General features: G+C 41.8%; 1 protein-coding gene across 1 annotated transcript in view; it reads left to right on the top strand.

The window, feature by feature from the left end:
* quob (quattro b) overlaps positions 1-25180 on the top strand; it is a 30808-nt gene extending 5628 nt beyond the window's left edge. The window contains exons 2-24 of the mRNA XM_071894433.2: positions 5548-5745; positions 6323-7898; positions 9039-9242; positions 9450-9573; positions 10996-11089; positions 11651-11737; positions 11873-11989; positions 13027-13125; positions 13226-13374; positions 14263-14401; positions 14639-14761; positions 15172-15369; positions 15662-16686; positions 17026-17275; positions 18036-18125; positions 18484-18708; positions 20862-21032; positions 21659-21836; positions 22299-22415; positions 22661-22930; positions 23743-24020; positions 24201-24254; positions 24460-25180. Coding sequence (XP_071750534.2) covers positions 5548-5745; positions 6323-7898; positions 9039-9242; positions 9450-9573; positions 10996-11089; positions 11651-11737; positions 11873-11989; positions 13027-13125; positions 13226-13374; positions 14263-14401; positions 14639-14761; positions 15172-15369; positions 15662-16686; positions 17026-17275; positions 18036-18125; positions 18484-18708; positions 20862-21032; positions 21659-21836; positions 22299-22415; positions 22661-22930; positions 23743-24020; positions 24201-24239 — 5751 coding nt within the window. The 3' untranslated portion in view covers positions 24240-24254; positions 24460-25180. The remainder of the gene's footprint in view (positions 1-5547; positions 5746-6322; positions 7899-9038; positions 9243-9449; positions 9574-10995; positions 11090-11650; positions 11738-11872; positions 11990-13026; positions 13126-13225; positions 13375-14262; positions 14402-14638; positions 14762-15171; positions 15370-15661; positions 16687-17025; positions 17276-18035; positions 18126-18483; positions 18709-20861; positions 21033-21658; positions 21837-22298; positions 22416-22660; positions 22931-23742; positions 24021-24200; positions 24255-24459) is intronic.
* The last annotated feature ends 828 nt before the right edge of the window (positions 25181-26008 follow it).

Raw genomic sequence — 26008 nt, 5'->3', positions numbered from 1 at the left:
CAGTCCATCCCTTACCAGGATTTAACAAAAATGTGATGATTAGTCTAGAAAGAGACATCAACAAATCCCAGCAACATGTCACACAAAGAGCTGTGGCCATTTAGTTGAAGTTAATCCTAATGATAATCACATTGTGGTCAGCTTACCTACTTTAAGCTTTCGACCTTTTGTTGCTGATGACACAGCTTTAAATGCCAACGCACACATCGTGCGACACACACCTTGACAGCTTGTTTATACTGTGGCTCAAATCTGGGTCCTGACTTTCTTTGACCAAAGCCCAAGGCAATATCTTGAGAGAGAGGGAGAGAGAAACCTATAATTAACTCCTTAATGCTCAGCACAGGAAAAGATGCCCAGGGGGCCTCTTTGGTAGGCAAGACAAAGAGAGAGCGAACCTTCATAACAGATGCCTCTATCTAGTCAACACTAGCATGTCAGTCCATGTCAAACAATGACCTTTGTCGGAGACTGAAGCTCTTCAAGAAGCCAGTGCTAGCTGAAAAGAGTTAAACCGCAGGCTCCACTGGACAATAGCGGGCAGAGGGAAACCCCCTGTCTCGACTACATAGCAGGCTTGCTTGAGTGTGTGGAGGGGGCGGCCGAGGAATGTGGTAGTCAGCTGGACATAGATCAAACCCCAGTGTCTCTGCAGACCAAGATAAAAGTTCGGGATTTAAGCTTGATTGAACGCTCCCCACTGGCCATCTGTGGGAGTAAAATGCTTTTGGAGGAGAAGTAACAACTCTGTGTCTTTTAACAAAAAGGAAATGAGAGCTAGATACTGTACATTGATATAAAGTTGCCTCATAATGTGTTATCATAATGATGTAGGCTAGTGATTGTGTGTCTGGGTGTTAATGGGATTGAACAAATTGCTGTAAGCCGGGAGCTCTTTTAGTGGGAGGTTGCAAATACAATAGCAACTGCTTTGCTGCAGACAAAACAGAAGATAGACTTATCTGTAGTGTCAGTGTTTTATGGGACACTGCAGTCAAAAGGATTTGCTTGCTTTTTTCTCGGTTGCTGCTCTTACCACTAAACTTCAGACCAATGATTTGTGCAACATTCTGGCTGAAGCATCTCTTAGCCAGCTTACTGATGCTCAGAGGCCAAAAGGGTTGCTATCAGATTCTTTCTTTAGAACTCAATTTTTTATGCGTAATAGAAACCCGTCTGCCACAAATTAGTTTTTATCTTGGAAGAAGTCATGCTGAACTGTGCAGAGCTCAGGCCTGTTTGGCCTGTTGTCTGGCAGTTTGTCAGATGTAATGAGATACAAAAGAACTCAAAACACCGGCAGCCACCCTTCTTCCTCTCAGTTCACTTGGCGAGCCAGCCTGTCTGAACTGGGTCCAGCTGAGCTATGTTTACTGAATCTCAAGGGGGTCTTACTCATATGAATATCACTAGCCAAGCCACCCATAGTGAAGAGTCACGGTCAGGGGGAAATGTCTCTCGAGTTTAACCTCCTTTGTTTTAAAGGAAAATTTTATCCAGGCAATAGACGTTGTCATCTCAACCAGGAGTAAGGTTACTAAAAAAGAGGTTTGCGTCTCAATTCAAGGGTACTGCAAATGGTTTTGGAGTCATGTTTTGGCAATGATGGCAATGGTTACTCAAATTCCAATTTAAGTTTGAAATGCTATGAAGCTTTGATTTCAAGCTGACAACGCTACATGCTCCGATAAGTTCTTGTGAGACAGGACTTTGTTCTCTGGAATCATGAATGAAATGATGTTATGTCTGTTACAGCGCAGACGCCATGCTGCACACTGGTTTAAATAAAACTTGCTCACTGGGAAATGGATTGTCTCAGCCTAGTAACTTCAGGGCACTGTGCTTTATTAGATATGGCCTCATGTCTACCGTTAGCTTTGAGACATACAGTAGAACTTATAGTTGAATGGCTCTAGTCAGTCCTTAACAGCTGTGATGCATTACCATGCAAGAGTCAGCCTCAAAGGTATTCTGTTCCACAGTGCTTAATCTATTGTGGCAGATGTGCACAATCAGAAAAAGGAAGCATTCTTTTCTACTGAGGCCATGTAATTTCGCCAAGAGATACAAAGACTTAGTATAACTGGTCAAATATTAATAGTGAGTCAAATGTGATGGCCGTATTTACATCCTACATAACTTGATAAAAGCTGACTCGTCTCACAGACATTGTGGACAAATCCACCTTGGATCACAGTAAGCAAATGTACAACAACTAAGTCTTGGATGACCTTGAATGCAATGATTCAAATTGAATTGCAGAATATCTCAGCATGAATATAGCTCAGTATATTTATTCAGTGAATCATGAACAACAGTTAAAACTTGATGACCTTTGCTCCCAGCTTTTCATGGCTTTTATTTGTACAGATGATCCCAATTAAATCCCAGTTGGCCACATTAGCACCAGTTAGCAAAACATAGGTCAGCGTAGCCTCAGTGCTAGCCAAAGTGAGGTGTTTGAAGCTATTGCAGTTGTGTTTACCCTGGGCCAGTGTCTGGTCCTGGTTAGGCTGTCAAGCTAAATGAGGAAGGGGCTAAAAACAGACTCCTCTGAGGGGCGGGGAGACCAACACAGCAGGGAACTGTGAACTGATTGTATGAATAGCATGCCTACTGCGGCCTGGTGCTAAGACCTGTCCAGATCCAAAATAAGTGTGAAGTCCTTGCTATTTTTCAGCTGTCAACTCGACATTAATATTATGCTTTTTTAATTTATGAGAGAGCCTTATTTGATTATACTGTACATATTCAAGGGAACAATAACTTGTAGATCTAGGGAGGATTTCACAGGTGCTTATGAGTTGGGAAAAACTAAAGTAAAAAATAATAAAGGGAAAGCTTACCTCTAAGCTGTTAAAGTCAAGTCATGACTGTGAGTTGTATATTAAATAGCTTTATTTAGAGGGCATGGAGAGATTAAAAACACTGATCCATATAAGCATTGCACCTTCCTCAGGATGTTCCACTTTGTTGGGGGAAGGTGAAATTTCTCTCCATGCCTCAAAATAAAAATATTTAACATACAACTCACAGTCATGCCTCGACTTGAATCTTTTCATCTGGCGTATTGCGCAATCAAATTGACAGTATGCAGCAATGTTCAACAAGTAGTCAGAAATGTATTTGGCTATTTTACAGCAAGTGTGAAGGATCCTGAATCAATGTTAACAATCCCCACATCTTCAAGCATTGCCACCTCCAAACCATATTTCATTCTGCGCTCTACAATTGTGTTGGTTCACCTTTGAAAACTGCACAAAAGATGGCCTCAATCTTTTCCTCTGAATTGCTTCCGTGTGTTTTGCTTGGACTTCACCCATGGCACAGCTGGTGCTAGTAGCTTAGCCAAGGCCCAGGCGCTCAGTATACTGGTTCTTATAAGCATGGTTATCTGAAGCAGACTTGTATGTGTAGTAAACACTAGCATCATGCGTGACTCCTAACAGAAAACGGTGTCCTTTTACACTTTCTGGGGATTCAGGATGGGGACCATACGTTTTTTGGTTTGTTCTCCTCTACTTGTCCCTTTGAATAAGATCAGAACCGGACCGTTGCCTGATAGAAGTGTACCAGCTTAAATGAGGTGTGTCCTGGCCGGACATGAAACAAGCTCCACATACTGAGGCAGGACAGATGTAATCATATCCAGATCATGTTGAAGGGCTTTTGATTAGGCTCGCTCAAACATCCTCCTCTTGATCCTGCAAATATGGCAGTTTTTAATTTACCTCATAGTCTTATGTTGAGTAGATCGAGCACAATGATTGTTCATCCTGTTTGGATTTTGGTGAGTTTGATCTTATGTTGCAGCTTTCAAATTGTTAGAGATCATATTACCTGTAAAGATACAGGTAGGCTAAGACTTCATTGTAGTCAGTGGATCCAAAAGTGGACTCGTGCAGAAAGCTATATCATTAAAGATATATCATCGTTTGTTTTTTGTTCCTGAGTCTAAAGCCGACATCACTTTGAAGCATTCCAAACCAGCACAGCGAGCGGTAAGAGGCCAAGAAAAATATCTGTCCCGTCCTTTTATGTTTGCAGAGCATCCTTTCTGGACGTGCCTCCGCCATGTGGACATTCTTCAAACAAAGCAGTGCTGTCAATAACAATTCAAGTCCAAATAGACACTTACCTTTGAAATTCACTGTCCACGTTACTCAGACAGGGTACTCATTTTCACGTGCATGTGACTCCTAAATGCGCAGGGCTTTTAGAATCCCATGCATTCCAGAAGTTGCTCTGAAAAGACGTAGGCCAGCAGTTCGTTTCATTATCAGCCATGTTTGTTGTTTTCATGTTCAATTTCATACATTTTCAAACATTCAATTTCATGTTTACAGAGATTTGCCCAAAATGAAGAAAAGTTGAATAGGGTATTAAACATGACATAAACATAAACAGGGCATGATGGGGCATTCTGCCATTTTTAAGCATCTAATTTAATTGAATTAAGAGGAGAGGCTAGTCTGGTGTGACCCCGTATTGTGGGGATTTTATCCACTTGTCCAAACCTGCACTCTTACTTGCTGCACTTTAGCTGTTCATTGTGATTGTTCATTGTGACTACAAGTCATATGGAAATAGGCTGTTCAATAAGGGATTTAAACAGCATGTCCAACACTAAATTAATGCAATACCAAGTTTTCAGTTTGACAGCAGTTGGTTCAAAATAATACATGAGGAAATAAAACACTTACTATAGGAAGAGTTACTTTGATTGTATTAATGATTTTTGTTGTGTGCCTAGGTTGAAAAGCCAGTACAATTCTCAAAATATTGATCAGTACCTCCTCTGCGTTCAGTCCCAGTTGTATCTTAATGTACTGATGTTGTATTGAGCCTTTTAGAAATGCATGGCAACAGGATTTTTGCCATCATTTGTTCTAATATTTTGTGATCATTTGATCTCTGCAGTCCTGGTTTTGGTGTCAGTGGATTACTTTACAGTGAATTTGCCACAAGGGCAATTGATAAGATAGATGATATTTTTGCTTGAGCATGTACTCAGACCTTGGATTTGATTTATTTTCCACTATGGTGATTAAACAACATTTTTAAGTAAAATTGCACTGTGTACCATCTACATCTGTAGTTTCCATGAATGTATTGCCTTTGTAATGGTTGAAGTCTGATCTGACAACCATGTGCTTGAGTAGGTGTTGGTATTCTATCTAAGGTGTCCTTGAATATGAATGAAAATTGTGGGTCGCAGGTTAAAATGTGGCTGTGTTTCTTCATTGTCTCGTCATACTGTTTAGGTAAAAGGGGTATTTTAGGAAGCATTTTGTTTTTTTGATCTGAGGGGTTGAGTTACTAAAACAAAAGTTGCTTATCCTGGGTTATATTTTTTTTAACTCTATGCCACTAAACCTATGTCTCTGCGTAACCTCTTTGGCTAAATCTTGCATCCGGGTTTTCAGGGGGATGTAATGTAAACTGTAAGCTTGTAATAATCTGTTTCTAGCAATAAGTTTCACTGCTCTTAACAAGGTAACGTTACCCACCAAGACTACATGATCTCCCTCTCCTCCTGTCCTCCAGAACCCAGAATCCCTGGACTCGTCCATCCAGAGTGCCCTCTCGGCCCTGTTCCCACCCTTTGAGGCCACAGCGTCTGTTGTTCTCAGCCAGTTGTTTCGCACCATTGAGGAACGTTACTACGGCGACGCGCTTCACTGCCTGCTGGACTTTCTCATCCCCTCCAAACACCTGCTGGAGAGTGTGCAACAGGCAGCATGTGTGAGTATAGATGCATTTAAGTACATACACATGCACTCACACACTCTATCATAACATGTATCAATACAAACAGCATGTCTATACTATTCTCTATTCTTTATATATAAAACCATTATAATGTTATAAGCTAGAACTTAGTTAGTACATACCAGTATACTAGTGTGTATACACACACATAAATAAAAAAAAAAGAAAGGTAAACAAAGAGATTACTTGTCTGCAGGAATGGCGGATATATTCAAGATGCTGCTTGCTGTATGAATTCCAATTATTTGTAGTGGCTCTTAGCCAGGCATGCAAGTGAGGTAACACAGTTCATATATTTATTTAATGTCCTTGACAAGTGAACAGTGATTTACTTAAAGTGGTCTTAAGGATAAAAACATTTTTTGGCAAGAATCTGGGATCTAGATGTCTTGCATTATAAACGGAAACTACAATGCTATATAGAAATGGGGCAAAATAGATTCATTATAATTATTGGAGCACTGAAGGTAATGTACACTGTATGTCCTATGCAAAAAAGCCAATTACAACAACATCACACTGAAATTGTACTCCTCATATCTATTCCCAGGCTGCATACTCTGACGTGCTTTTCCGCTGTGAGGGCTGGCCGCTGTGTCTCCATGACAAAACTGTCATCCAGTTAGCACCTCTGAACCCTCTGCTGCTGCGTCCTGGGGACTTCTATCTACAGGTGGAACCGTTTGGGGACCAAGCAGCACGTATTGTCCTCAAAAGCCTTCTGGAAGAGGGATGTCGAGAAGTGGAGGAGACCCCCATCCCCGAGACTTCCTACCCCTGCATCTTCACTGAAGACTGGCTGCAGGAGGTCAATGAAGGACGCCATGGAACTCCTCTCTCACGTTGCTTGCTCTCTACAGACCAAGGAGTAATAAAGTTGCCCTGGGCTAAAATAGCTATTCCAGAGTTTTTGGACAGACCTAAGATCATGCCCACTTCTTCCTCTGTCATTCGTGAAGCTCCTCTTGAGCCAAAGCGGCCGTCAGTTCCTTCCCATTTTAACTCTTCCACCCTCCCGATGGAGAACATGATTTTTCCCGCAAGGGACCGGATGTCAGTGTCTTTGAGACCTGTGGATAGTTCTTCCAAACTTGTCAAAATGGAACATAACAAACCTACCCCCAAATCCCGCTCCAAACCCTTAATCAAACCTGTGGGTTGGGTTTCGCCTAATACCTGGGACAGTCGAAACTATCGGGAGATAGAGGGCGATTATGTAGACCTGGTTGATTTTGCCAAAGGGAAGGAGGCCTCAGATAAACTTGACAGCCATCCAAATCCACCCACGCCAATTTTGTTCAAACCAGTCAGGCCACCTCCACCTGTACCGGTAGGGAACAGTGCCCCCTGTGGATGCACTCTTCGGTATGCAGAAGTGCCCTGTACACCATGCAGCCAGAGAAAGCTAGGGCATGAGCCCACTGATCAAGAGTTGAAGTGTAGGTACAGAGATTCTTACATGGCAGCGTTGCGAAACCCAGTCACTTTTGAGAAGGGGAGTGTAGATCTGCTGGCTGCCCTAGAGGAGGTGGGGCTTTGTGAAGGGGGGGAGTTTGGATCCAAGGGTACAATTGTAGCTCAAGGGGATGACCTAGGAACCTCTTGTAACCACTGTAATAAACCTATGATAAATCATGAGCCACGGCAATACGGACAATGCTGTGAAACAACACCAGCGAACTTTGTGTCTCACCTCAAAGAACCTCCCACAAGTTTTGAATCAGGGAACCTTATGAAGGAATTACCCATGGTTTTTAAATTGACCCCTGGGGTGAGCCATAGCCAGGAAGTGCAGACAAATCTTATTTCCCGCCAATTAGGACATGATGCTAAGGTGCATCCAATACCAGATGCACCTCCTCCAGTCTTGGATACCTGTGAAGGCAACATGAAACCACATCAGACGGTGGAGGTGGTGAAACCATCAGGGAAACACAAATCCAAGCTTAGGTCTCTATCCACAGTGTCAGAGACGCCCAAAGGGAGTCCACTTCTCCATAAACCCAACAACAGGAGCTACAGCGACATTTGTCCTGAAATGATTCCCAGCATAATGCAATGTAAGAAAGGCACAGTGTTTAGTCAGGTATCTCCAAAGCTGGGAAGACGGCAGTCCCCTAAAAAAGGTAAGCAATGAGTGGATGTATTTGATAGCCTCTGTGACAAGATTATGCTGAACATTAAAAGCTTTGATTTTTTGATTCAGTCTTTCATTCCCTGCAGGCTTCTTTTTAAACCCCCCCCCACATACAAAGTTTGTACATTATTATTATTGCACACATAGCCATTTGTTATGATGTACTGCTCAACGGGCCACTGAACCCATTCACTCCAAAAAGACTGATTGAAACTCGACCGTGGCCTCTTGTGCTTTGGGGAACGTGCTCCATTGAGGGTCACAGGGCATAGGTCAGGCTTGAGTATGACGTTCCTCAAGGGGATTCTCCCTCTGCTGTCTGGGTTCCTGAGCAGAACGGTCACATTCACATCATTCCCATTACCAAGGGAGAGAACGGAAATAGCATGCTGCCCCCCATTGTAAGGGAGGGCCTGTGCCCATTGGGTGAAAGGAAAGAGCGTAACATTCCTCTAATGTAGGGAGACAGAATAACAGACAAGAAGGAGGTTGCTGTGTCCCCTGCACCCGTTGGCATGCACCCTCAGAAGGGCATGTTGAGATCTTGACTGAAGACATGCTTGTCATGGACTATTAAAGTAGCAAGGAGAGGGGACACAGGCAAGGCTTTGTTGGCTTTTAAGAGAGGCCAATTAGGATGTCTGAAATCAAAGCCAAGCTTAGTAGCCAGGCCACCGCAGTGTTTTGTTACAGCGACCATGTCCAATGTTTGAAGGCTGTCTGTATACAGTTGTGCAGCTGTGGAGGGTAGGACCATGTTGAAAGAGGGCTATTGAGAGTTATGGCTGAAGAACTCTCATGCAGAATTACTGCCGGTATTAAGAGGGCAAAGGTTGCTGGACAGAATATACAAACTGGCGTTTACACTGTCCAGTAACATCAATTCAAGAACAAATCTTTATGGGAAAGTTGAGCTCTTTCATAGAAGAATGCCATTAAGAATAAATGAAACATATTGTCTGATGGATTAAAATAACTTCACACAAATCATACCATACAGTCTTATGAGAAACAAAAAAAAGTCTACACTTATTTCTCTCTTGCAATGCTTCATTGGGATTTTGATTTATTATACTTTCATTGGTTTTTGTGGTGAAACAATATGTTTGTGTCTTTTGCTGACATGCAGACTCCCAGTCAAGCAAGAGTGAAATTCCCTCCGCCACAGATGGACCAGACGCCAAACTGCAGAACTCAAAGACAGACAAACAATCCTCTCCTCAAGTTCAACTGGCTTCTCCCATTTCTGACACTCCTCTTTCTGTGCAAAGTAAAGAATCCAGCTTCAGAAGCATCAGTGGTCTGCTTCAACTGGGCATTATCTGTTTACCAGGTACTTTGCACCAATGTGTCTGACATCAGCAGTTCTACATTTAGTCTTCACCGGAAGGAAAAAATCATTCTGCATGTTCATGACAATTTCATTTTTTGTCAAAGCACGTCATCCTAGTGGTGTAATGACTAATCTTTGCATCTTCCTGCAGAACAATCATATTGTAGTATTGGTCTAACCTCTCCTCCTTTCTTTGCCCATCCCTAGGCGGCAGGGACAAGACAGGCAGGGCAGTGGTGGAGGTCCATGGTGACAGGAAGGAGTGGACGTGCCCTCTTGTATCAGCCCAGGATGTCTGTGAGCTACTGCTCTACCTGCACTCCATACCTAGGTACTGGGACCAATGCTTTAGTATCTGGATTAATAAAGACTGAATGCATGAGAGGCTTTTAATCTGGGTGGGGGAAGTGAATTAGAAATGCATACCACAATAACTGTCCTTGAGCATGTGTGCGTGTATTAAGAATACTGCATATTTACAATTTTAGTAAAGAAAACAAATGTCTCTTGTGTTTTTGTTTTCTGTGTATGAAAATGGCCCTTAAACATTGTACCCGCAGACAAAATTGTTTCTGGTTGGTAATAGACCTTGAAATAGATAAACTGCATCCCTTAGCTGCATATTATGTTAAATAAGCTAACTAGGCACTGTTGGTAGGTAGGTAATGTTCTAGAACATTGGTGTACATTAGTATACTGGTATGTACTAACTAGTGATTGGTGACCTCTGTATAGGGAAAATCACAAGTTAAATGTGCCTTGCCTTATCAGAGGCTGTGACCCCATGACATCAACCAACAACATAAGATGTTGTTGTTGGCCTACTGGACAGCTCCCATATGTGGTTGTGTGTCAGTGAATACTACAAAAGTGAAGGAAGGCATTGGTGGAAAAAGTGAATATGTGCCCATACAATTAATAAAAGGTGCATGTCTGTAATATGTATTTTGGCCACTAGGTGACACTAGAATATCATTTTAAATTGTATTTCATCCTGCGGTCTCAGCAGATTTTTTGAATATTATGAAGCATGCTCTTACCTCAAGACTTAATAATCCGTGATGTGTTGTCCCTTTACATGGTTACCTCAATATGTCTTACTACTTTAAAACAGTGATTGCACTAAATTCTCTTTGGAATCACAACCTTATTAAAAATTCTGCCTCCTCATATAGATCAGCTGGCAGTAACTGTAATTAACATTGACCCATACTGACCTTTTCCCAGAGCGATTTCATTGATGAACATCAAAGGTCCACTACTGAACACTTTTACCCTCTTCTGTGTTTACACTGGTTTTAATGGACAAGACTTTGAAGTTCAAGGTGCCATTCAACTGAACAGCTTGGCCTTCCTTTGCCCCCAGTAAAGAGCCACTCTAACCACAATAACAACAACGCAGCCTGTAGCCAGGCCGGCTGCCAACTGTCTGGTATGCAGCGCCTTCCTAGAATTGGCAGCCATGTCTGATATAGACTCACACACTGGTAACCCAAGAAGAGGCCATTAAGAGGGCTGTGTGAAGGCGTCGAGGGTGTGGAATGAGATGTGTGAAGGGTAGCAAGTATGTTTGTGTGTGTGTGTGTGTGTGTGTGTGTGTGTGTGTGTGAGGGAGCGAGATAAAAAGATAGATATGGATTTGAAAGGTGAGAGAGGTGAAGCGTAAAAGCTCTTGAATGCTACTTGATCAGATAAAGACTACTGTGATGAAATGAACATGTCCTAATGCGCTCCAACATGATTCAACATTTAGGAGAGAAGTCCGAGATTTGGGAATGACTTTGGTAATCGATGCCAGGAAGAAGCCTCCTCCCCTCCTCCTGTACAAAGCTCTGCTGATGGCACAGGTTAGAACAACACACCTTGTATACACACACACACACACACACACTCACACACACACACGCACACACACACACACACACACCAAGCATCATGCTATCAACAGATGTCAAACTGTCAGATACCTTACCCAGATTCACAGATAAAGAAACTGAGTGGATGCCAGGATTAGTCAATGCATGTCTAGTGTCTGGAAATGCAAATCACCAACATAGCGTGCAAGTTCAGTTCAAGTTTGTCCAAGTTGCTGGATTGCTAGAGATAAAGAAATACACCAGGGGGAGCCATTCTCATTTTTGTCAGGTTTTAAAGTTGACTCATACAATACATACTGTACTGTACTGTAGGTTCTATTAGAGATTGGCAAGGAAGGTGACAGGTAATTGCACACAATACAAACAAACACAATGCATTTGATATGTTTCATTATGACAGTCATCTATCACATCTAATGCCTCAATTCCAGTAAAACAGTGAACAGTGTTATCTATATTGAATCAAAGCATATCACGGAGGACTGCCCTGAAAAAAAAAAAAATCTTTTACTTATTGACTGCCCACTATAGGAACAAGCTCTGCATGCTGTCCACAGTATCCTGATGCTGGTGGATAAAGACACCTGTCCTCGCCCTGAGAAACAGCCTGGGTTGCAGGTCAGAAATACAGAACACAACAACTTTTTATGTCCACCTTTGCTCTTTGTGACTTTAGTCTGATTCAGTTTGAGGCTACAGAGTGTGTGCTGCTTTTCCTTCACTCCTGACGCAGTCTTTATCTCTATGTATAAGATGGACATGGTGACCTCTCTGAAAGCCCTGAACAAGACGGTGGAGGGACTCCAGCTGACCTCTGACCTGGGCGGGACCTTCACTTACAGCCATACTGACTGGATGCAATTCCATCAGGTACTGAATATTCACTCTGAATTCACAATACTGCTGCGTCTGCGGTACCACATCTCTGTAAATGATTAGTTAGAAAACATCTCTGAAACTATTTTAGATTCTTGATGATATTTTAGATCATTTTAGATTCTAGATTTGCATTAGTATGTTGTTTTTCTCATTGGTCCCACACTCAGTTTGATTAACCTTGGAGTTTCCCATGCGGAGGGTGGAGACAGCTGTTTAACCACAGGTCGCCCACTGGGGATGACTTTACCCACCCATCCTTACACATAAGATTAATCATCTCTGTTGTTTGCAATACCACGATGAGCATTGGTAATTGGGTGGAGGTAGGATAGGATCACAGGAGGAAAATCCTGTCCTTTCTGTAGGATGGATATTAGATGATTCATTATGCTATAAATCACTGAGGAATGGGGGTAGATATTATTGGTAATGAAACGCTGATCAAGACAAACTGTCATTGGCTCAGGTCCTCCACCATGTACTTCTTACATCCACACTTGCTACATTCACTTTGTTAATCCAAAAATGACTGGGAAGCTAATGTGTCATGTCATCATTTACATGACGTAAATTACATACTGTATATTTCAACATACTTTAATGGGAATGAGTAAATGTTAAGAGCTGTAGTTCCACATTGACCAATGGTCAGGGGCTGCTACTGTATCATGAACAGAATAAAAACTGAGCATAAAATAATCCAAAAAGCCTGGTTTTCTTAGGAGCTTCTGCATATCAAATTATTTGGTTTTTATCTGAATCCAGTTCACCAGGCAGAACAACAAACTCACAGTGATATGGGTTATGCCAGTAATGCCAGTGTCCAGTATCCATGAGGTTTTCTCCTGCCGGCCACACACAGGGCAGCCGCCTGTGGCTCTGGTCAACTCACTGTATCTGTATGTGGCCTCAGGTTGGCGCTGCCTGTAGTGCTCCCAGTAGGCACCAGACGGTGGAAATATAGTGTCCCTAACAATACATCATCCCTTTGTTTGCCTCCATTGAGTCTTGAACTTTATTTATTTCAGAGACTGGTTTCTTTCATGACCGACCTGCGAGGGGCAGACAGTTTGCTGCAGAAGGCCATCAAGAAAGTGGATGGCAGTAAAAAGATGGACACTGCTCAGGTAATTTCCAAGTTCATACTGTAATGGAATGTAATTAGTGTGCTGCACATTTTGGATGGCGTGACACATGTTGACTTTGCTTGTGTTGTGTTTGCTGTAGGATGTGCAGCTATGCATTCAGGAGCAGAGGGCTTCAATGAAACAGGTGCTGGAAGACGCCCGACTGGTCACTCTACAAAGAGAAGGGGGGGCCGTACTGGCCAGGATGAGGAGAGAGGAGTTTCGGTTCCCGCAGTCAGAGGACTACAGGTATCAGAACATATCAGAACATAACATGATGGACATACTGCAAGACATTCATCACAATCATGATGGCTATGAAAATGGTGTTAATTCACAGAATGTACAGTTTCAGAAGCTCATTGCATCTGCATAGTCTAACACTCACCTTGATCAACCGCATTCTCAACACATTTATTACATTGCATTTGACTTGAAGACTTTATAAGCCGTTATAAAAATATTGTAAACACATTATGCATTATAATCATTATAATCAGAACAGAAAATACTCCACAGAACAGATAGTTCTGGTCCACAGTTCTAATTTTTTGAGTCACACTGGAAGTCGTACCGGATAAACGCACAGCAATAACTACAATTTGAATATTAATGCGGCAACCAAAACTCACCAGTCAAAGTGGTACTAGAACTATATTGCTTGGTGGAAAAATACATTTAATTACTCTCAATTTTCTTTTTTTTTTTTCTTATTGCAATGGTATGTTACTCTAATTTTAGAAAGACAACAAGCCACTCACGTTTTAGAATGATTTTAGAACAGCTAAGAGGTTTTTAGCCACTCCACCGGTTCACCTAACAATGCCCATAGGCTGTTGTAAAAAATGATGTAAAACATGCCCTCGTTTGGCTTATTGCTTAAATAACATACAATATTTGCAAAAACTCTAGTTGTTCAATAATTGAGGAAACTGTATGGCTAATAACAATCTCATAACAGTCATGCCAGATTTATGGCCACATAATACATTTTCTGATGTGACACCAATGTAAGGACAGTGCATATACACTTAAAATACACTTAAATTGCACTCATGACACCTCACAATGCACTTCAAGTTGAGTGTTATCTGTTGGCCTTAATATTTGTTAATGCTTGTCTCACCTTCCCTCCAGAGATGCTCTGGAGTCAGTGACCGGTCTGTATAACCAAGTGGAGGAGAAGCTCCACACTCTGGTGATGAGATCCAATGAGTCACTGCAGCAGCTGGAATTCCTCTTCAGACTCAGAGAGATGGAGGGCAAAATCAGCACGGTACAGCATCGCTTCTGTCAATTATATTAGCTTTCTTTTGCCTAGGAGATCCTGGTCACATCATTCAAATGTGCAATACAATATGTGCTGAAACATCTGAAGTTCATTCATGTCTTGTCTCGGACTCATACACCGAAGAAAGTTGGTTTCCTCTTTTGCCATTTGCATCAACGTGACCATTTTGAAAAATATGAAATGTAAAGCAAACCTTTTATAATTCTCCACTGCGTCTTGCAGATTGGGACATGGTTCAATACAGAGGGCGAGCAGAGACTGAAGGACTCTCACACAACAGATGATACCCTGAAGTGCACTGAAAAGGCCTTGCAGCACTTTGACCCCTTTCTCACGCAGGCTAAGGTACTGGACCAATGGAACAAGTCACGCTTATTTGGCTGTTGAATTTGACTGAACAAAACTAGAACCAAACAATTTCACTATCTTTGTTTATCTTCACCTGAAACTGAGTACCAGTTTTCTCAGTAACGCTTCATTTTCCGGATCCGCAATTTCCTAATCATTTCCTAATAATTTCCCAAACAGGAACTGTCAATTTCTTAGGTGGTTTCCTGGAAAGAACCGTGACATTATGTACTAATTATAGAGAAAATAGAGGAAGTTGCGGACCTGGAAAATGAAGCATTACCGTTTTCCGTTACCCAAAGTTGAAAATCCGTAAATTACTGCACCCATAACAGTATATCTAGACTCAGAACTTATATGCAGGGGGAGGAAATAAGCTTGAGTTGACATCTTATCATTGATCATAGGAGAAACAACAGCACGCCTTGACCCTAGTGATGGAGGCAGAGAGGATGATGGGCACCAGTGACTCCAGTCCTACAACTGATGTTTTTCGGACTGTGGTCAGCACTTTCAAATCCAATATGGATGACTTTCTGTTGCGGGCAGAACAGAGGTACAAAGAACTGGACACATTGGTGCATTTGTACCGCTTCTGTGAACAGGTTTGTGTATAAACCCAATTTTGTTCTGTCAAACTGTTGTTCAGTGCTTTTCCCCCCATTTGACAGATTTAATTCCTCTCTCACTTCCTTCACTTGCACTTTCTCCCTATATTAAACTTTCCCGATCAACACAGTAGTCCTTTTTTGTGAACAGTGTGGAATGTGCCCATTAACCCCTCGCATTAACAGATATCAATCTCTCATCCACTGTTAAGAACTTGGAAAACTTGAATGACATTTAGCATTTAGAATGATTTAACTTTTCTTTCTCTCCCTCCCTTCCTCCCTCTAGGCCTCTGCACTGGCCAAGGAATGCAGTCATTATCTGGAGCAGGTAGAGAAGGGGTGTTACCCAGCTAAGGCCGGTCTAAGCACACTCAAGATGTATGAAGAGAGATTGAGTGGCGAATTCTCAACCCCACACTTCCAGGCTGTGAAAGCTAAGGCCTGTGCCGTGGGATCAGGGGCCTCGGGGCTAATGAGGATGTGGAATGCAGCCTGGGTCCAGTGCCAAGAAGTCAGGCCGCGTCTGGAGGAGACGCAGAAGAAGAAAGGCGTAGATAAGAACCAGAACCAGCAGGCCACAGCTGCAGCCTCTCAAGGGAAAGTGGGAGTGTTGGAGATGGACAAGGAGAGGAGTGAAGTGGTGGAAGCTGGTTCCCCCCTGAGCCAGGAGTCACCTTCTCCTAAACAGCTGGTCAGTCAGAGGGTCCTGGAGGAGAGCAGGGACAGTGGTGCTAAGGAAAGCACAGACGTTACATGTTTTAACCTCCATTTGAACCCTGACTTGAAAGGGAGCGAGAGGGGAGAAACCAAAACACCGCAGTTACCTGAAACACAAGGGAAAGATGGCAAAATGACTCCTGTTTTGCCACAAAATGGTGACTGCCATCCAGAAACCAAATGGAGGCCAAGAGAGCACCGCAGCGAGGCGGATCTGAGGAGGGTCGAATCTATCGATGGGGGTGAGGAGTTTCCATGGCACCAAGCCGTGGGCCGGTCCCTCAGTGAGGGGTCGTGTGTGAGCTCCCGTCTGACATCCATCTCTGGCTCCTCACCTTTGAGTGCAAGACACAGCCGCTGCCAGAGCAGGACACACCCACCGGGACAAAGTCTGCAGCCCATCCCAAATTTGCCCATTTCTCGAAATGAGAGTTTCTGTTCAGGACACTTGAGCTGTGAGTCAAATATAGACAGTAACTCAGAGCAGGGAGGTCCCACCAAGGGATGTTCAGCCCCCGCCCAGAGCCCTAAAGATTTAGGAGAGGCGTCATTACTCACCGACACACCAACAGAACAAAATTACAGCAATGTTTTGTAAGTAATGCCCCCGCCTCCGCAGTTATCTAAAGTCCAGTGTTTATCAGACCCAAAAACAAACATGGTGATGCTGTCCGGGATATTGCAAAATGAATATGTATGTTGTATTGATGAATCATTTGTCAGTAGTCTAGCCATAAAACAATAGCTTTGTATTACGTCATACAGAGAAATGCTTTGCTATTAACCCATAAATAAAGCGTGAATTGAGTAATGGTCTTCTCGTATGGAACACTGGCCTTGGTCTCGAACTCTGCTGGCTTTGGTTTTGACCTAAAATAAAATCAACAACTTAAGTTCCCAACTCTTACATTTTTCATTTCCTATTTGGAGCAGGAAACTGCAGAGGATCATGGAGGAGCTGCTGTCCACAGAGAGAGAGTACGTGAGGGCACTGGGATACGTTCGAGAGCACTACTTCCCCGAGCTGGAGAGGGCTGATGTTCCCCAGGACCTCAGGGGCCAGAGGGGGAGCATCTTCGGCAACTTAGAGAAGCTCCATGACTTCCACCGACATCATTTCCTGAAGGAGTTGGAGAGCTCCGTGAAAGAGCCCTTCAGAGTGGGCCGCTGCTTCCTGCGACACGTGGGTCCCACGCAACACATCATTTAGTACACAGAAGTACTGGTTAGAAATTACAGTTTGGTCAATTGTTCTGAAAGCGTGGCACTAATTTCACCTTGCTATTTTTGTTTTTAAAAAATCCAAATTTTCAAAAAGTTCAAACACTGACTAAATTTTGATTTTGATTGTGATATCTTCAAATCTTCAAATCTTCTTTTTTTTCCATGACACAACCAGATTTGGCCAATCTTTTATTGCCGAAGCAGATGAAGTAGTGGTTTCCTGTTCTGAACCAAAACCATGATTCAACATAATCTACTGCTGAAAAAAAAGCCTTTCCAGATGTGTTCTGGCCATGGACCAATGCTAGGCTTTAGCTCAGGAATCCCAATGTGAATTAATCAGCCCATGCAGCTGTGAGCTCCTATGGTCCACTGTGTCCAGTATGCATTTTACATTGTTACATATGCACATTCACATTATGTGCAAGTATCACAATGTAAACCATACAGCAAATTTTGCACACACTTATTATTACTGTTGCATTTTGAACAGTGTGTCTGTGTGATGAGTCTACTGTACATGCTTTTATAATAATACAAGCTATGATATCTAAACTGAAAATAGAAATTGAAAAAAGCAATAGAAATTATTTCAGTAATAGGTACATTCATTTGTTGGTGCATATTTCTCAGGTCAACAGTAAACAAATAATGCAGTAAATGAAACCAAAGTGACAAGCATGGTGTCTAATAGTCTGTATTCATTCCTTTTGTTTTAGAGAGAGAGCTTTGCTTTGTATGCCCTGTACAGCAAGAACAAACCGCAGTCTGATAGTCTACTCATCAATCATGGACAGACCTTCTTCAAGGTGAGAACAACTGCCAACCTCCCTTTGCTCCCCATTCCCCCTCTCTACCTTTTACTCCATCACTGTGAAAAAAGCACATCTTGATCTTTCATGAAAGAGAGTAGAGAGAATGGTGTATTGTGAACATAATACATAATGACATTCAGTCAAATAATTTTGTTTTAATCAATGTTTCTTTCTAATTTAAAATCTACGTCATTTATACACACTGTTTCAGACCTGAGCTGCCCCTTACATATCAGCATGCCTGTTCCTCTCCAGCTTCAGCATAGTCCTTATAGCTTCATCAGTTCATCAGCACTCATCTAGGACTGCTGCAGTTTCAATGACCACTCTGTCTCCTCACCTGCTATACCAGCAAAAGCAGCTGAAGCTGGGGGATAAGATGGACCTGTGGTCGTACCTACTGAAGCCTGTGCAGCGGATCAGTAAGTACAGCCTGCTGCTCCAGGACATGATGAGGGAGTGTGGTCCAGCACAGACCAGAGAGATGGCTGAAGTCCAGGCCGCTCTGGAGGTCGTCCACTTCCAGCTCCGCCACGGCAACAATCTGCTGGCCATGGATGATATCCATCACTGCGATGTAAGGGCCTTGACAGTTTTATTTTTAGGAGTCCAGGCACCACAGGTGCTGGAACCGCATTGTTTTTTGTTAGGACTCTCTTCTTCTTCTCCTCCTCCAGTAGTGGGGGTCTCTCCAGAGACCCCCACTACTGCAGCAAAAATCAGCCAGATGGTGGCACTATAGCAAGCAACTTTCTTTTAACTCCTGAATAACTGCTGAAGCATAGATCTAGACCAAGACGTAGAGTCAAAATGTTCAACTCATATTCTTTGGCTAAAGACGAATCCATTGCACATACTGCTTTTCATTTCGGCCATGATAGTCTTTCCGCCATTTTGAATTTTAAATTTCATCCAATCTGAAATTTTGCACACAGCATAAATGCACTTCCTAGATTATGGCTATTTTTGAATATCCAAACTGTTTGGCCGTGGTGCACAAATGAAGTTGACAGTGAAGATGTGCAAACAGGAAGTGAGACATAATTGGTAAACGCTTGATGCTAAAAAAAATAAAATAAATAAATTTCACATACATGTTTGGGACGGGCCCAGAAGGGTGTCACACCACATTTGGTCATGCTCCATAGCGCCACAATCAGGCCAACCTTGCAATAGCACCATTTTGGGGTTTTTTCCTACAGATTCCTTAATCTCTACCGAATTTTACACACAGCAAATTTCAACAGCCTACATCATCTTTGTATCACAGAATTTTGATTTGAACAGTTTGGCTGTGACACACAAAGAAGTTGATGGAGAAGACAAGCAAACAGGAAGGGATGCATAATCTCTTAAAGCCTACATGTTTGAGCAACCAAATTTAATATAAATGTTTGCAAAGGGCTTGAAAGTGGGTCAGACCACATTTGTTTGCACTCTATATTTACCATACCAAAATTGCCAATTTTCCATTTCACCTGCAGTTGCAGCACTTTCATCAAAATGTTCTAACTTTGAGATGTAGAACTTTTCCAAAATGATGAAGCTTTTATTCTCACGGTCAAATCATTTGCCCCATGTGCTTGGACCTCACTAATGGCCACTTGCGGCTATATTTTTACCTTTTTATTGTTTCACTGTTTGACAAGATTGATAGAAGAAGGATTCCATACCGACTTTTTCAACTGAATTTTTCTCTCAGGAAAGACAGAGAATCACATTATTTATAAATTATGCGGTAACGATAAAGCATTTGCAGCTTAGATATAAAGTATAAGATAGAGGGATGTTGACTAGTTGTGATACGACTGACTTATCATGTTCTCGTCCATCATTGTGCAACATCATTAGAATTTTTACTGTGATGAGGAAAGGAGAGTAGGGCAGCAGTTTCTTCAGTAGTATTTGGATAAGGGGTGGTGGTTTTTGTCATCTGCTAACTGACATATAAGTCTTAAGATAAACAACTATGATTCCCATCTGGCCATTTATGCAATACTTTTGATTAATCCAGGCTGGGATGTAATGGGATGGATGAAGTAAGTACAGGAAAATACATGATAAAGAATTTTCCGTGCAATATAAAGGTGTGGTGTGAGCTGTGTGTGGGATGTTGGTCTTGAGTTCCAGTAGCTGGAAAGCATTATAACTTACGAGACTGAAGGAATGGAGTTGGATTCAGATGGTCTTCATAGGAATTCTGTTGGTTATTCCATTAACGTTGCATTCTCTGCTGTACTTTTAGAAATGATAAGGACGCCATTTAGTTACTATCAGTCTATTATTTTTTCTTGATGTCTGAATAATTAATCATAGCATATCTGCCATTATTAGTTATGTTTAATATTTTTATATTTAAAACTGAATTTAGAAATTGCAGAGACAGCTGAGGTAGTTCTGGAAAAATGTTTTGGGAAACTGCTGGATTTTCATTTTTTGCTTATTAAAAATGTTTTGGGGCGTCCTGGTGGTTTAGTAGTCTAAGGCGTATGCCATGTAATTGCGATGTCCTTGGTTTGAATCTGGCCTTGGACCTTTGTTGCATAACTCCCCCTCTCTGCTCAATCTTTACTGTCTCTCTTCACTAGACTATCTAATAAAGGCAATAATGACAAAAAAAACCTTAAAAAAGTGTTGTTTTTTTGAGAATTGCGGTGTGTTTTTGCTGACTACATGACCACAACTTGACAGAAGATGATCTTCAGTAAGTTCCTCTTTCCTATACTGCAGGTTAATCTGAAGGAGCAGGGGCAGCTGATTCGCCAGGATGAGTTCCTGGTGACATTCAGGAAGAAAAAATGTTTCCGCCACATTTTCCTCTTCCAAGAGCTCGTCCTCTTCAGCAAGACCAGGAAGACGGACGTAGGGAACGACACATATATCTACAAACAGTCATTCAAGGTACACTCACTTACACACTTACACACACACACACACACACACACACATTTGTGTCTCGTTTAAATGAAGCCACATTGGCTTCATAGGCCCGTACTTGGACTCATACTACTTCATATGACCAGCGATTGACGTTTCTGAAAGGAATTATTGTTAAAAATGTGAAATGAAATGAAAGCATTACTCACTGTGCTGTGGGCAATAATAAAGGGCATAAGTATTACCACTACTTCCTCTTTCAGCACAAGGTTGCTTCCTACGTATGTCATGAAAGCAATTTTGCCCTGCACTGTTTGCTCATCAGTTACATGGAAATTTAACATTTCTCAATTTTCTACACTCTCTCTTTCGCCATCATCATCATTCATCAATCATCACCATCTACTGAAGGAAGGTCTTTTCCAGAGGTTTAGTACTGACATATGTATGCCCATAGTCCACAGGCCCAACTACATTAGTGCACCTCCTGTAATTGTAGTCAGGCCAGTAGAGCGCTGTTCACCTCAGCTACTGTATATTGAATCTGTGTTTGACGGACTTGTCAAACTGCCCGCCATATTTGAAGCTGCCATCTCACATGATCAATCAACTTCCTCTGGAGATGCATCTTTCTCTGTGCATTTATTTAGACGTCAGACATCGGGATGACCCACAACAGCGGAGACAGCGGCCAGTGTTTCGAGATCTGGTTCAGGAGGAGGAAGAGCCAGGACACGTACACACTACAGGCAGTTAGCCGGGAGGTGAAGGAGGCCTGGACCAAGGACCTGGAGCGGATCCTCTGGGAGCAGGCTGTACATAACAGAGGTACCAACACACACACACACACACACACACACACACACACACACGTAATACACATACTGTACATGACACTATCTTACACAGCACCATTATATTTCAGGCTCCTCAACGGTCTCTCAGCTCACTTGTATTTAACTTATAGAAATGTATTTGATCAAGTCTTGCATGTTCATAATACACTCACATTTATCTATATCTATATACACATCAAACATGGCCATCCAAAGATAATGAGAGTAGTAATTGTCATTGATCATTCTACACACAGATGGTCAGGCAAACATCCAATCAGATTGGATGCAGCATGGTGGCAACAATCTGCTGCACAAAAACTTTGATGCACCAAAGACAGTTGTTGCAAATCACTTAATTAGGAGTTACAGTGATGTTGTGCCTGAAGTAGTGCTCAACATGTTCTTAGATTTGAGTAGTAAGTAATAGTATTGTTTCTCATGCTTATACTAGAGGTGCGTATGCAGGAGAGAGTGTTCATGGGTATAGGAAATAAGCCCTTCATGGATATCCAGCCTAGTGATGCAGCGATCAACGACAGAGCCGTCAACTATGTACTGATGGGCAGAGGTAAGACGGAGTTCTTCAAAGACAAGCAACTGCTTGTAAAGTATTCTTTATCACATTCCTTGCAGTACTGAGCAAATATTTTCCAGTGTATTCAGTGATTCATCAGTTTGGTTTCAGTCACTGTGTTCAGTAGTCTTTGTGATAGTTTGCTTAAATCTTTAATCTTTTCTTTAATCGCCCTCTTTGGCATTTCCCAGCTTCTCGCGCTCCATCTCATACAGCTTCTTCTCCCTTGGTCTCCTCAGAAGGCAAGGTGCTGGCCTCCGTGGGAGCGTGCGGGTCGCAGGCCGGGCTTCCTGTCGGGCGGCCAAACTCTATTGGTTCAGGGAGCAGTTCGTCTTCCTCTGGCAGCCATTCCTCTTCCTCCTCTGGAAGGGGGTCCCTGTCCCCTGTGGGATACCTGTGTGGGCCAAAGCGGAGGGTGCTGGCGGGGGGCCTTGGAGGATATGTAGCGCCCCCTGGAGTCCTGGAGGAGGATGACCTGGATCATGAGAGTGGGAGTCAGAACCTACTGTGTGAGTGGACTGGTGCTGGTAGTGTCTCTGTGGATAGTATGTGGATGTGGGTGATTTCATTTGATGTGTAGCACTGCAGTAAATATGTTTTGAACTACTGACTACATGACCAGAATGTTGGTTAAGATTTATTGCAATGGGTTGCAGTGGGAGAGAAAGTGGAACGAACCATCCATTATTGGTTGCCCCCAAGCAACCTCACTAGGTATTGGGTATTAAGTGCTTAGCTTGAGGGCACTTTAATAGCAGTTGTTAACGGGGCAAAGGGCATTTCTCCTTCCTCTGCCCTGATTATCCCAGCTGGTCTGGGGATTCAGACCATCATACATTTGAATTTACCACAAAATTGGTATATCTTTTTTTAGAAATGGTGATCATAGTGGTGATCCCACAGATCATAATGATGCTTTATTGATCCCCATAGAGAAATTAAGTCGCCCCCCACCACGGAGGTCAGAGGTCAGAGGTCAGGGTGCCCTGGGCCCTCTAGTTGGGAGAGGGCTCAGGTCCCACAAATAATCTACTGACTGACTGGTGTTCCATTGCTGTCATCCCACCCTAAGAGACACACTGAAATGCAACAGCAAAGAGGAACTGAGTTTAGATTGACTGGAATGCAATGTGCATGTTACGTAATTCAAGTTTGGCGAGATGGTTGCATAAGTAAATACACTGACTATAAATTCATTCATTCATTCATTCATTCATTCATTCATTCATTCATTCATCATTTCTTTCTTTCATTCATTCATTCATTCATTCATTCATTCATCCATCATGTGCATCATCAAGTCTCCTCTCCTCTGTTCCAGTGGACAGCTCTGAGTCGTCAGGAGAGAGTGTGAGTGGCTTCAGCAGTTCAGGTCACAGCTTCCACTCTGCTATTGGAGGAGAGGCGGAGGACGCCTCTTCGGTCTGCACTTCCACAAGCACCATAAAGGAGGCAGCAGCAGCCCATCCAGCTAGAGCCTACCCAGACTTCCCTAAACCAAACAGTCCAGCTGGGGCTCCAGAGAAAACCCCACCACCAGTTGCACCCAAGCCCAAACCCAAACCACCGTACCAGACCAGCGATCCACCCTGCGGCAAGGTGCGGGGTGATACAAGTCTCACGGTCAATGACCAGTGATTCACACTCATGAGTAATTGTTCATATAGCCAAATACTTTTTTTATATTATGTCTCCTTGCAAGTGGTATTTTCATATGGTTATGGTCATTATTATGTTGTAATTAATATTTAATTAATTATGGCTTCTTGAATCTGTCAGGTTCAGAACACTATTGTTGGAAAATCCACTGAGGTTTGACCTGTGAGATACGTGGTAAGTTTGTTAGTTTGGCAATCATAGACACCCATCTTTAATCAAACCAGTGAAGAATACTACTATTTTTGGAGTGATTTGATGTGTTCCCTAATGAGTAATATACAGTATTCTGTGTAATAGAATTAATGACAATTCATTCTATTACACAGAATATTCTAATAACAATCAATTTCATATCATGTTTGCAATTTATTTTCTACAGATTTGGAAATAACCCAAGAGGAGTCAAGAGAAAGAAGAGTTACTGTGTAAAGAAGACTATTGTAACAGACTTTATCTCCTTGTTTTATACTGGCTGTTACTGTAAGCCATTACCACTCTATATTTTGTATCTTGCCACTAAAACAACAGGTCAGGAAAAGTGTCTACATGTACTGTATTTTGAACATATACAGTGATCGATTTTGAAATGCATGTCTGACATGGCTTTGCTTTGTGTGCTGTAAATCAATGTAGTGTCATAGCTTATGCAAAGGATCATAGATGTGGTATGTTAAAATATCAAAATAGTTTGTGAGCTTACTGGTTATTCATAACATAATGCTAAACTATACTGTAGATTAAGTATGTGGCTAAATCATACTGGTTAAATCATTCTGTAGACTTTCATCAGCATCCTTCATAAAGCTCTCATAGGCGTTTAATAAAATCTTGTTAAAATCTGTGAAGAATTGTATCAAAAAGACACTGTGCCATCTTTTGTCATTAATTTCATTGTGTTTTGTACATGTTTATTGCAGTGCTATGGCATACCGAGGTAGTGCTGTACAATAACAGATTCTCTCTGAAAGTAAAACATTTTCGCCTTGTCTTTTTATTAACAGTTTTGTATGAACTAATATGTTACTAGTATAAAGATATTGATCTATCTGCAGTTGTATGGTTTTCTATTTGAAATACAGAATATTTGCATTGATAATGCATATGTTTGTTTCAGTGTGTGTGTGTTTATTTGCTATAATTACTCCAAAGGCCTATTATCTTACAGTAAACTTAAAACCACATACAGCCTGACTGATATATCTGAACTCCAGTAGTGGTGATTGAGGCCTATATTTTGCTTTGGCATAATATTTCCATTCACACCTATCTACAGATATTTTGAAAGTACTTTACGTCACGGTACACAAATGACAAGGTAATAACTGTAATTACAGCAATATTACCAGTACAGTACTACATTAATGTAGTAAGTTGTGCCTGACTTGGCAGTACAGTTCCCATGGTCATATTAGGTATTGAGTAATAATACTGTAACAACCTTTTCAGTCATCTGAACATGGAAGTTTCATTTACGAGAGAAGGAAAGGAAAGGACGAGTAAGCAAATGTTTAGAAAGTATTGTGCAGTAATTCTACAGTAATGATTGCACAACTTACTACATTAATGTACTAGTGTTATCATGAAAATAATGACATGTTATCATCAGAAAATCACCAGAAAACCAATATTTTCAGTGCTTGTTGATTATTATTCTTTATCTAAATTATCAATTGGGGTATCAAATAATATAGAATAGAAGCAGTGCACTTTCCTGCCTAAATGAAAGGAAATGAGCCATCCAAACGTCTTGTCATCCAGTTTTTTTCCCTTAACTTTTTCCTTAAGTCTCAGTAGGTGATGCATGAAAAATGTGTTTCTTTGCTCATAAAAAAAATCTGTATCAGTTAATTTTGTCACAAATATGAATTGTATGAAAATTGTTGCAAAATAAACAAATTAATCAGACTGCAAATTAGGTCAAGCTCAAT

This window comes from Centroberyx gerrardi, chromosome 5 (genome assembly GCF_048128805.1).
Source record: "Centroberyx gerrardi isolate f3 chromosome 5, fCenGer3.hap1.cur.20231027, whole genome shotgun sequence".
Lineage (NCBI taxonomy): Eukaryota > Metazoa > Chordata > Actinopteri > Beryciformes > Berycidae > Centroberyx > Centroberyx gerrardi.
The sequence above is the reverse complement of the archived record's forward strand: the minus strand, read 5'-3'. Positions and strand labels throughout refer to the sequence as shown.